This window comes from Micropterus dolomieu, linkage group LG09, assembly GCF_021292245.1.
Source record: "Micropterus dolomieu isolate WLL.071019.BEF.003 ecotype Adirondacks linkage group LG09, ASM2129224v1, whole genome shotgun sequence".
NCBI lineage: Eukaryota > Metazoa > Chordata > Actinopteri > Centrarchiformes > Centrarchidae > Micropterus > Micropterus dolomieu.
The window spans coordinates 1950507-1962885 of record NC_060158.1 but is presented as its reverse complement, the minus strand read 5'-3'; the positions used below and the strand labels follow the sequence as shown (position 1 = coordinate 1962885).

The 12379-nt window shown below is 41.8% G+C and overlaps 1 protein-coding gene across 4 annotated transcripts in view; it reads left to right on the top strand.

The window, feature by feature from the left end:
• The first annotated feature begins 1568 nt into the window (after positions 1 to 1568).
• The window catches only part of si:ch211-264f5.6 (carcinoembryonic antigen-related cell adhesion molecule 20), a 30139-nt gene continuing 19328 nt past the window's right edge, over positions 1569 to 12379 (top strand). For all 4 annotated transcript variants that reach the window (XM_046058328.1, XM_046058329.1, XM_046058326.1 and 1 more), the window contains exons 1-7: positions 1569 to 1700; positions 1966 to 2289; positions 5687 to 5850; positions 6107 to 6233; positions 7533 to 7811; positions 11001 to 11279; positions 11742 to 11996. In XM_046058328.1, the coding sequence (XP_045914284.1) occupies positions 1652 to 1700; positions 1966 to 2289; positions 5687 to 5850; positions 6107 to 6233; positions 7533 to 7811; positions 11001 to 11279; positions 11742 to 11996 (1477 nt within the window). In that variant the 5' untranslated portion in view covers positions 1569 to 1651. The remainder of the gene's footprint in view (positions 1701 to 1965; positions 2290 to 5686; positions 5851 to 6106; positions 6234 to 7532; positions 7812 to 11000; positions 11280 to 11741; positions 11997 to 12379) is intronic.

The following is a 12379-nucleotide window of genomic DNA, read 5'->3' as shown; positions in this document are numbered from 1 at the left end:
CATGGTTTCATCTGGATCCAGTTTTAGTCCTCGAACTTTGTTTACAAAGTCAATAGAGTTTTGGATGTGGTGAGGCGTGTTTCCCACCAATGGAGCTAAGATGGTAGAAATGTGTTTGGCAATGTTGTAGGTGACCGAGTTAATGCTGCTGATAATCGGCCTGAGTGGGGCTCCTTCTTTGTGTATCTTGGGTAGTCCATAAATGCATGGAATGGCTTCTCCAGGATACAAACGGTAATATTGTTCACGGGTGATGGTGTTGTCCTTCTGTAACTGTTGTAGACATTCTATGGCCTTTTTCTTGTATCCGCTGGTTGGGTCTCGTCTCAGTGTCTTTGTGTTTTACTTTGGTAGATCTGTCCTTGTGTGTTCCTGTGAACTTTGCTTCCTGTTTTATTTTGGTAATCCTCTGTACCTGGTGTCCTTGTCTAGCTTTGTTCTTGTGGTTGATTACCTGATGGATTTCAGCTGTGTATATGTTGTCCTCACTTGTCTTCAGTCTTTGTATCAAATGTTGAGTGTTTGACTTGTGCTCTGTTTTCCCTGTTCTGGATTATTCCCTGTGTTTTTGGTGGATTTACCTCAGTTTGGACTTCCATGTAAGCTTGTTTCAGTTTGGTTTTTGAGTCAATAAATCCTTTTGAACTGCATCCTCGCTTTTGGTCTGCGTTTGGGTCCACACCTCAGCCTTCACTCAGCCAACCCATGACAAATATGTTCATTAATCTGCACTGTACCTTTTAAATAAATTTAAAAACAAGGACCTGCTCCCTCTGTAGATATAAAGGGTTTATAACAAACCCTTAGAATTCTTATTTTTAGGCGATTATACTCCAATGAAAACCAATAGATAAGTCTTACACACTGGGCCTTTACTTCTAAAGACTTCCCCAGATGTCCACAGGGCTGCAGCAGTGCCTCATTAAACTACATGTTGAAACTGCTGGATCCAGTTAATGTTTCCACTTTGTTTTTTTTAAAAACACATTTCAGGTGGTCTTTGTGTAAATGTCCTTCATGCGTCTAATAAATCAGAATGATTCATTCATGAATAATGCGATATCTTGAAAAAGTAAAAATTGAATGGTGAATGTGTTGAAAGGGTTGATTAATGGACACTAAGAGATTTAAAAAAAAAAAAAACTTTTATGCATTGCTTATGGGTCATAACTGGGTTATTAATGTGAAAAGAGCCATTTATACCCCCAGAGAGAAAATTAAAGCTGCTCGCTAATTTTTTAAATTGCTCTACTGGAATAAAGAGCTCTTGGCGCACCCTTGCACGTTCTGATATTTAATGCCCTGTTCATTATATTAATGAGCTCTCTATGGTGTCCTTCAGAAATAATAAATGAATTATGTTTCCCTACTCCATCGGGTGGGAAAGTAACGCAACACGTTTGTTTAAACTTGTGAATGACCGCATGGGTTAAAGAGAAACTCAAACTGCGGGAATTCAGATGATTCATTGAAGAAAAGGGGGCTGGTGTCAATGACGTGTGTGCGGAGGTGGCGTTGATACAAAGCGGTGTGTGTGTGGGGGGGAGCGCATGTGTGTGTTCCGTGTCTGGGTGTGTCCCTCTCCAAGCAGCAGGTAATCTACTGCCGCATTCCGTCTCTGTCTCTGCTGGAAAGTCTCGAACCGTCCGGGATGGATCTGTTCGCCGTGAAGTCGCCTCTCTTTCTGCTCGCTTTTATCGGTAAGAGGAAAAAGAATACTTACACTATTTAACTGGCATTTATATTATTATTATTTTGTGTTTTTGCTTGGTTTCTGTCGTTTGTGCGCGGAAATGTAATGTCCTGGGTGTAGCCTGGTCTGATCTGATCCATGCTGAAATAAGGCCTTAAATATTTAAGAACCACAGAGGACCAAAGGAAAACTTTTTTTCAGTAAAGTTTTCTACCTGGTGAACTCCACACCACAGGTCTAACTACTTCACCTGACTTGTCTCTCACCCCCAGGATGCTGTGCGGGGCAGTCCGTACTGCCATCGGGTCCGGTGGACGCAGTTTTGGGAAGAAATGTCACGTTAACCACCCTGGTTGACAAAGCAAATTACGATTACATAACCTGGAATTTCAACAACGGGGCTCAATTTAATGTTGCTACCTTGAGTCGGTCAGGTTTGAAAGTGGGCACACGGTTCCAGGGAAGAGCGTCGATCAACGCGACCAACGGATACTTGACCCTGACATCCCTGACGGCAGCTGACGGCGGCGATTATAGCATCAGCATATTATCACCAGAGGGTACACAAACCGGAGATCTACTCCTCCGAGTCCTCGGTAAGTTAACTTTATTTCTTCTCGTACAGTTTCACCTGTCGAGGTGTTGCCTATTTTCCACCGTCGTGGATTACAGCTACGCCCAATTAACCAGTGTGTCATAATGATAAATAAATTATATATAGGCTTATATCGATGCTTGCAACGTCTGTGGAAACTGATGCCATTTTAAAATACAATGTTTTAAAATGTTGTATTTAACACTTATGAACAGCCTCTTCTGATTGGACGGCCTGGCAAGAGGTGAGCAGCCTCTTCAGGGGAGTGGATAGAGTTTAGTCAGGTGTTTCAAACAGGATTAGGTCATTTTGAAGTGGCCACTCTGACTGTAAAGGGCTTCTTGGATTCTGTTTAAGACGAGTTGACCAGCGGCTCCTAAAGTTAAAGTAACTTTGGGTACAACTGCTAGACTTTCTGATGCAGTCTGGGTCCATTTCAAGGCGCAAGCCACACCTGTTGAGGGTGTAGAGCAGTGTAGCCAGGGCTCCAGGACTATATTCCTCGGCGGAGGATAACAAGAGTCTCCTTTCCCCATTTGATTTGCCCACAATTCAAGCATATTTTCTACATCATAATGCTCCGTGGCTTCATTAACACCCCTGTACAGTAATGCCTTGAGTGAGTTGGCTACTGTCATTTCTCTAGCTTATCATTTCAACAAATAGCTTTTAATGTAAGAGAAGTTGAGCTTCAACTGACAGAGACAAGAGCAGGCTCTTACTCTGACACTGTCCCCTCCTGGTTCAGTGTTTGTACCTGCGGTTGGTTTCAGTTCAGTTAGAGGTCTTTGTGCTGTGCTGTGTCTTTTAATGCTTCACAGCCCTCATACTGTAGTACTGCTGATTCAAAGCGCTCTCACTCACACACACACTATAAATATATGTGCTGGCAAAGCCACTGTGTTTAGCAAGACATTTTGAAGGACTGGTTTTGAACCCACAACTAGGTCTTGGTTTTGGTTTTGCAGCACATTTCCTGTCTGGTTCAGTCTCAGTGTTTTTATGTTTATTTTTCTTTTTTCAAATAAACTCTGATAAGCCTGCTGTGCTCAATGGCAAACAAATGTAGATTGATGCTGAAAATAGTCCCCAACAAATGTACTATTTGCTGCTGTTTGTGTAAAAACTACAATGTCCACCTGTTTAAGGGAATTAGGAAGTCTTATTTAGAAAATGAAATGATATATTTGTGAGGTGTTTTTGAAGATTTGTCTTCAAGTAAGGATCACAGGGCTCGGAGTTCAGCCTCTGAGAGATCAACACATCGTTGGTTTTCATCAGATTTGTTGACAAAATGACAAACTATGTTTGTTTGGCTTCTTAGTTTGTTGAGCTCCCAGAAAAGGTTTATTCTTTTTTCTTTTACATGTTATAACACAGAAACACATACGGGTTTCTGCATGCAGACATGCAGATTTACACTGAGTGACCTGAATAATAGAAACCAAACAATGTCTGCGACTGATAATCCCATCGATTATCAATTATTCTGTCGAGTTGTTTGTTTGATTAATTAATACATTTATAAAATGGTTACTGTTTTAAAATACTCAGTACAGTTTTCGATTTCCCTAAAGCTACATACACACGTGTTGTTTTGTCCCAACAGCAGTTCAAAACTCAAATATACTCAGTTTACTAAAGCTCATGTCAACCACATCATGTCCAATCTTTATTTATCAAAGGATGGTTGGCAGCGGTGCAGCACTCCTTTTGACTCTTGTTTCTTTAGTCTCTGCCTTTTGCATCAGTAGATCCTTAACGTCCCTGCAGGGGAATTGGGTTTACAGACAATCAACAGAATTGATCTGAGAAAAATGGTCTCCAAAGTAACACTGTGTGAAGTTACTGGATGAACTCTTTGACTACACAGTCTGTTGCCCTGCTGTCAGAACTAGTTACCGCTCCTTCACATTGTCCCCACACACCTACTGATGCCTAATCAGCTATCAGCCACCAGCCTGGGTATTTAGAAATGGAGTCCAGCAGGTGAAGTTACTGCAGTTTTTCTCTGAATTCTTCATTCGCTCCATTCAAATGTTGATGTAGTACAATTATGGCTGTGTGAAGAGAAACCGGCCTCGGGCCAGCAGGATGGTAAATTCTCCACCCCCACGTATAATCATGCTGCTTCTAGCTGCTCTGCTCATCAACAAAACTGTAGATTACTTTAATCGCAACAGAAAATCCACCCTGAAATACCTGATTTCTGGGGGGCAAAGCTCTGTTTGACAGTAGAAAAAGCTGAAACAACAATGATGGCAGACTAATTAATTAGTAGAATGAAATAAATGAATCTATTTTGACAGTTGGTTAATCATTTAAGTTATATTTATAGCAGTTCCAAATTCTCAAATGTGAGGTCTTGCTGCTGTTCTTGGTCTTTGGACTGCTGGACAGATAAAACAAGACATTTTAAAGTTGTCACCTGTCTGTCGCTGTCATGTGCATTTATACTATTTTTACGTATTTAAATCTTAAGAATCAGAAAACTAAAGTTAGGGCTGTGCTTTTAATTGAAATGTAATCAACGATTTCAATTTCTGCTTCCAACGATTAACAAGTTAATCGAATTATGCTGCGTACTGTTTCGCAATGATACTTGTTTTGTCTTGTGTTAAATCCAGAGCACCCTTTCCTGTAGAGCGACACCCCGCCCCTCCCCAAAAGCCCCAACTCCCTCTCAGTCAGGCCGTTGCATGTTTATTTCAGCTCGAGCCGCGATGAGGGGTTATAACTGCTCCAACTTGCTAGTCACCATTATTAGCTTAAGCCAATGAAATTTTACACTGCACAAATTTTCTCTCCTCTACTTGTAGCTTTACAATTTATACTAAACCAGGGGCGTAAAGCCTTCCTTTACCTGGTCTGTGCTTTTAAAATCTTCACCGTGTCTCCATCGTCTAACTTATTACCAAATTTACACCTTTCTCACTGTTAGTTTAAGTAACTGCGTCTCCGGTTGAATTTCAGCGAGTTGTCATGTACCTCACCTCTCACCTGCTCTGCTCCACTCCGATTTCGGATAATGTAAAAAGCATTACATTTTAAAAGTTCAGTTAATGCATGATGTTTCTCTAAGTCAGCAAATCGTGATGATGATAATCCTGATTTTAATTATGACCAAAATAATCGTGATTGTGATTTTTGCCATAATCGATATGATGGAATATACTTAAAACAGCAGGAACAATTAGAAGCAAAGGCCTGGTTCTCTCTGCAGGTAAAAAAAGGCTGATACGATGGTCTAAAATATTGTATTTACTTACTGACAAAATGCCTTTTTGGAGGAGTCATGATCTCCTCCTTTGCTCTGATCTCAGGGGTCTTTTCTTCCCACACTCAGTTCTATTCATTTGTTCCTCAAGCAAAAACAACCTCCCTGTTTCTCCCTGCAGAGGCGGTGTCCAATGTGGCCATCACCTCCAGCCTGCCTGAGGCCATCGAGCTGAACAGCACCGTGGTTCTGAACTGCTCCGCTAAAGGCTCCTTCCTCAAGTTCACCTGGACCAACGGCACCGCGCCCGTCGTGGCCGACGGCACACGGCTCACAGTGAAAGAGGTCCGTTTTAAATTATTATTCAATTCAAAATGTGTTTGCTGTATAGACACACAGATTAAAGATGATTTGAAGTTATACAGTTTGTAAGTAGCATGTGATGCTTTACTTACATAGTTTTAGTGAGAAATACTGAATGAGAACTGTTTGTTTACAGGAAAACTTTGCTGGGCATCTTTTTTTTAAGTATTTGTTGTGTAAATTAATTCCATTCATTAACGTATAACTGATGTATTTTCTGCGTTGGATTGAATCCCAGGGGGACTTGTCCAGTGCGCTGACCATCGCAGGTGTTCTCAGGACAGACCTGCTGGGGCCCATTTATTGCACAGCTTCTAACAGCCTGGAGAAGGCGACGAGCGCCCCCTTCAACCTCACTGTCTACTGTAAGTACTGCGCTGCCGGTAACTCCTCCCACACAGGAAATGACTTGTTGGGACTAAACAGAAGAGCTAGTTGGTTAGCATGAGCGGTGATGGCCACCACTGTTCAAAGGACCGAGAACAACCTACAGAAACTCAAACAGAACATCCATTTACTTTTTAGCTAATTTTACTTTAGCGCTGATTTATTTATCATTGCACTCCTTTAACATTGTCGTACTCGTGACAGACAGCAGTTCCAGACACATCGTCTTTTTCAGCCAGGTTCATGTATTTGCACTAAGGTTTGAGTCTTGCACCATTTGAAACACTGCACGTCATTGTGACAGCTCCACACCCTTTGGACAACAAAAGACTTAGATGAGTCAGTGACCGTCACTCCTTCACACCCCAACAGGTCATTTGTCAAAGATGGTTTTACTGGTTTTCTTACTCTGAATCACATTGATCTCTGACCTTTGACCGTATTGGTGGAACCGTTGCTGTTAAGACTGTAAACCTGGTCAGGTTGGGTGTCTGAGCAGTAGCCGTGTGACTGTAGTTTAGATTGTGGTGTGTGTTTGCAGGGCTCTCCCTCTCAGCCTGCACTAAAACCACACTGTGTACACAGCAACCTGCACTTCCACTCCTTCCTCATGACTAACCTGAAAGGCAGCAACGCCACAACGACCGCTGGTTAACCCTGTTATTAATTAATCAAATCCTTCACTGCTTCAGCTAAGGAGGGTTTCGTCTAGTCTGGTGTTGAAGTATTTTTAATGAGATATATAGAGATATAGATATATAGAGATATATAGATAGATATAGATATATAGATATAGAGATATAGATATATATAGATATATAGATATATATTGATAGATATAGATATATAGATATATATAGATATATAGATCTAGATATGTAGATATATACCTATTTTACCTATTTTTTATTTTATTTTTTTTCATGTCCCAGCATTAGTAAGGTGTTTTTCAAGGTTTTTGTCTTTAGGAGAAAGCCAAACTTTCATTTGGTTCTATAATTTAGACATGTAGATGTAATATTTTTTTAAATTTAGGACCATAAATAATTGAAAAATAATGTGAGCCACATTTAGTAGGTTATTTCAATGTGTCAGATCATTTCAGCAGATACTCAATATTAAAGGACGTGCATCAGGATTGGGGCAAAGAAAACCTGATTGGGACATCCCCGATGAGAAGCTGCAGCGTAGTGAAAGCTGAAATACAGCTCCTTTCAGATATGAGGACTAATGTAAACTGCTGAAGCTGAACTTTTCCATGTGTCGTTGCTCCACAGACGGACCAGATCAAGTCACCATCACTCCTGTGAACCCTCCAGAGTACCTAAAATCTGGCTCCAACTTCAGCCTGTCCTGTTCAGTGCTCTCCAACCCGCCCGCCACCTTCACCTGGTACCACAACGAGCAGTTGATGGAGGCATCGGGTCCCGTCCTGACTCTGGATGTGATCGAAAAACACGGAATAGGAAGTAATAAGGAAGGTTACACATGCAGGGCCAAAAACGCCAAAACCCAGCGCACCGTCTCTTCTCCTGCCGTTTCCTTCGCTGTGTTGCGTGAGTAATCTGCCTGAGCTTTTTGAGAAATACTCTTTGTGAGTTGTAGAGTGCAGCATGACAAAAGATGTCAACATAAATTGTTTCCTTGCAGCCGTTGACTCCTTCAACACCTCCTCATTTGAAAAAGAAAACTTTTGAGTAAACTGTTTTCTGTCTGCAGCTGAAATCTTTTCTGAAATACTGTCGCGTTTAAATTTCGGGTCAGGGTTCTGCTTTTTACAGGAGCCATGTTAGCATCTATAGATACCAGACTCAAAAAACCCAACAACGAATTCCCATGTGATGTAATTACTGTGGTCATTTTGAAACATTGCCCTTTAACAGCAGTAGTTGTTGTTCTGAAGTGTTTTGCTGAATGACTAGAAAATCAACAAATAAATACATGGAACAAAAACATAAATGCAACACTTTTGTTTTTGGTAGTGGCTTTTTATTGTGGCCAGCCTAAGACCTTTTATTGTGGCCAGCTTAAGGCACACCTGTGCAATCCCCATGCTGTCTGATCAGCATCGTGATATACTACACCTGTGAGGTGGATGGATTCTCGGCAGTGGAGAAGTGCTCACTGACACAGATTTTGACAGATTTGTGAACAATATTTGAGAGAAATAGGCCTTTTGTGTTCATAGAGAAAGTCTTAGATCTTTGAGTTCAGCTCATGATGAATGGAGGCAAAAACAAAAGAGTTGTGTTTATAATTTAGTTCAATGTAAATTTGGATACAAAATTGCATTTCAACATCTGCATAAATAAAACAAAATACTGTGGTTTCATCTATAGAATAAGCTAGACGTTCACTGAAACCAACAGGCAGCTGAATAAAAGCAGACCGAAAGCTTTTCTGTTCCTGGTGACAAGCCCTCGAGGCATGAGACTGTTAAATGGGCTCACATTAGTCACACTAGAGGCTTGTGACACTCAGTACAAACAGGCTGTAGTGACCCACAGCAGCAACAGCACAGTCTTTACCTGGGAGGTGTTGAGACACACAGAGAACAGCCTGGTTAAAGGTTCAGTCTGTGCTGTCTGTAATTACTGCCAACATGTTTTTTTGTTGTTGCTTTTGGAGGAAGTTGTTTTCAAGTTGGTGACAAACCATTTCTGTATGTGTGTGAAACCTGCCGGGTTGGAGGATGGTCTTACGTTATGCCCCGAAGAGTTTTTGTGTTTTCTGTCTGTGTGATGAACCGAGAGGAGGGGGAGCGAGCACAGAGGTTTATAATTCTACTCTGGAAAGTGATCGTGGCAGCAATTATTTTATCATCTGACTTCACAATCACAGGGCAGAATTACAATAGAATTACACGACAAAGATCTACCCAGAATGTGCACCTCCACATATTTATTTGGCCAAAGCAGCAGCAGCATCAACCCGTTCTCATCCCAATTCGTCACATACGGACGCTTGATCAAGACCCATTGGCGTTGCTTTTTAACGTCCTGGATACCGTTTGGCACCGTCAAGCAAGTTAGCTAGAATAACTAGGAAACGTCCGGTTACACTTTCAAAATAAAAGTACAACAAACACTGCTGCTGTTCATTAATCATAAACTTTGGCTTTAAAACTTCATACAACAAGGCCCAAACAAAGAAGCACTAAATGCAAAATAGGTTAGTAACCTCAGCACCATCTAACATTAGCTTGCTTCTTACTTTAGCTACGACCTACAGGAGGTTAACTCTGACTGCCGTTTGTTATGAAAAGATGAATGAGCATTTACTTGCCAAACTTGTGGTAGTCGACTAACATAATCATTTACGTCCCGCTGGCTGCTGTCACGTTGATTATTAACATTGGCTGCAAACAGGTTACAGGTTTATTGTTGATAATGCAATGTTGAACTTGACTTGGACTCTAGCTCAGAGACTTGAGACTAGACTTGAACTCTAGCTCAAAGACCTGAGACTTGACTTGGACTCTAGCTCAAAGACCTGAGACTTGACTTGGACTCTAGCTCAGAGACTTGAGACTAGACTTGGACTCTAGCTCAAAGACCTGAGACTTGACTTGGACTCTAGCTCAGAGACTTGAGACTTGACTTGGACTCTAGCTCAAAGACCTGAGACTTGACTTGGACTCTAGCTCAAAGACCTGAGACTTGACTTGGACTCTAGCTCAGAGACTTGTGAGCAACTCGGTTTAAGCACCAAAACATCTTGGTTAGGTTTAGGACAATACTTACATGTCTTAAATTATGTAAGTTAAGTAACCTCACTAAAAGGAGCCAATGTTGACTTTTTGTTTCTCCTGGGTGAAAGTCCAGGTTTTGTCCAACCCGTCCACCCCAATCAACTTGACCACCTTGCAGACGAGACTAGACTAGGCAAAGAGAATCAAAATAAAACGCCCTGTGCACACTCATGTTCGTAAAACAACAATAAACATGTTTAAAACAGACAAAATAGAAACCTATTACCTATTAAAAATACTTCAAACCTATAACTACGTAGCCTGCTTAATCATAGTAGAGACAGAAAAAGCAAGCACCAATTACCAAATCAACAACATCTAAACACGTCAGCAAAAAAAGGCAGGCAAAAGAGACAGAACAAAACAGCGGCGCAGCCGTGCGACCCGATGCAGCCGGAGTCAGTGGACTTACGGAATTGTTATTTATGGTAGTAGTTAGCGTTGAAAGATGGTGCTAAAGGGCTTACCCCAGTGCTCTGAACTGGGACACGAAAGGGTGCCATGTGAACATGTGTGTTGGTACCAGTTGCCGAAAGACGCAAGCGAACATGGCTATTAGACGCTCTGGGAATGAGAATGGGCTTGGGGCATGCTGGATGACATCACATTGTGCTGCGACTTCAACTCTGTGTTTTGGTGGTGGAGACCAGTCTTCTGGTCTTGGTTCGTCCTCCTTAAGTCTGTCGTATAATGCCTTCTGTGTCTCTGGAGGAGGTTTGTCCAGCCTGATGATGTCACTGTGATGTCAGCAGGGTTATCTCTGCTTGGGCTTGGAGACTAACAGTTTCTAATATCCAGTCTGGAGGTGTGGAGTTTGAAAGACGTGGGTGTATACCACGCGTGAAGACACTATCCAGTTGGGAAATGTAGGATCCAGTTGTTGTTTTGTTGGTTGCTTGACCTGTGGTAGGGACAAGAAGGACCTACAATATATTGGAACAGATAAAGTGGTAAAAATAGAACTAAAACCTCCCTTTCCTGTTCATCTTCACAGAGGCCATCGCAGGTATTACAATCACCGGTCCTACTGCTACCCTCATCGCCGGCAACAGCACAGCCAACCTCAGCTGCCAGGCAACGTCTGGCACCGTGATGAGCAGGAAATGGAAGAAAAATGGCAGTCCTCTGTCTCCCAGCGCCCGCATTGTGTTTGCCGCCGACATGAGCTCCGTGATGATCAACCCGCTGCAGAAAGACGACAACGGAAACTACAGCTGTGAGCTCGAAAACCCCGTGCACAAAGTGGACGCCGCCTACATGATGGTGGTCAACTGTAAGTGTTTGTTTTGCTAAGAGACTTGAAAATGTACTGGTGACACAGCTGTGTTGTCCGGGGTCATGGCTCTACATCATGAGGTATTTATGGGCGTGTATTTGTTTGTCCCAGCAATGATTTATTTTTATAGCGCTTTTATAACCAAACTCATTCAGATGTCTTGGTTGTTTGTACAATGTAATAAAAATTATTAGGTAAACAGATAAATATGAATTGACTCTGATATGTTGAAATAGTCATGGTAGTGACAATATGAGGAATTAATAAGGGTGAGCACGGTTTCTGACACACCGCTCATATTTTCAACAAGAGCCAAGCTAGCGGTTCTGCTTCCAGTGTTTATGCTAAGCTAGAGTCCTGACTTTCCTGAAAATTAAAAACACATTAATAAACTTTAACTTCCTGTTAACTTTATTAACCCAAGTAACAAACCCTCTTTTCTTTCTGTTTTATCTCCAGACGGACCTGAACAGGTGTCGGTGAAGGGTGACAAGGCCGTAAAGGTGGACAACCCCGTGAAACTCACCTGCGATGCTGAGTCCGTACCCGCCGGCAGCTTCACCTGGAGGTTTAACGACACACTGACTGATGTCACAACGAAGACGTTTGCCATTGAGAAGGCTGTTTACCAAAACACTGGAATGTACACGTGCGAGGTGTTCAACACTGTTACCGGCAAGACCTCCAAGTTCACCCACGTGCTCGCTGTCAAAGGTGAGATGGCCTTGAAGATATATTTTATTTTTAAAGTAATACATTGACCTGTATCACCTGCAGACGTGGACTGAGAAAATGGGTTAGCGGTAAAACGTTCGGTTGGCCACTTAACTGCAAGAATAGGAAGGTAATATTGTATATGGTAATGTATCTTTGATAAGCTAATTTCGCCCGATTTAGCAGTGGGGGTCTAATGCTAGTGTTAATATTCAAAGCATAAGGCTACAAGCAAAGGTTGACAAAGTCCAGCCTAGACTGATGTAAGTGCACTAAAATGTTTTTTGTTGGGAAGGAATACTGATTTCACTTTCAACCCGTAAAATACGGAAATGTCTGACTGTAAGTTTGCCTCTCCTAGACTTTGTGAAATGAATGTGACC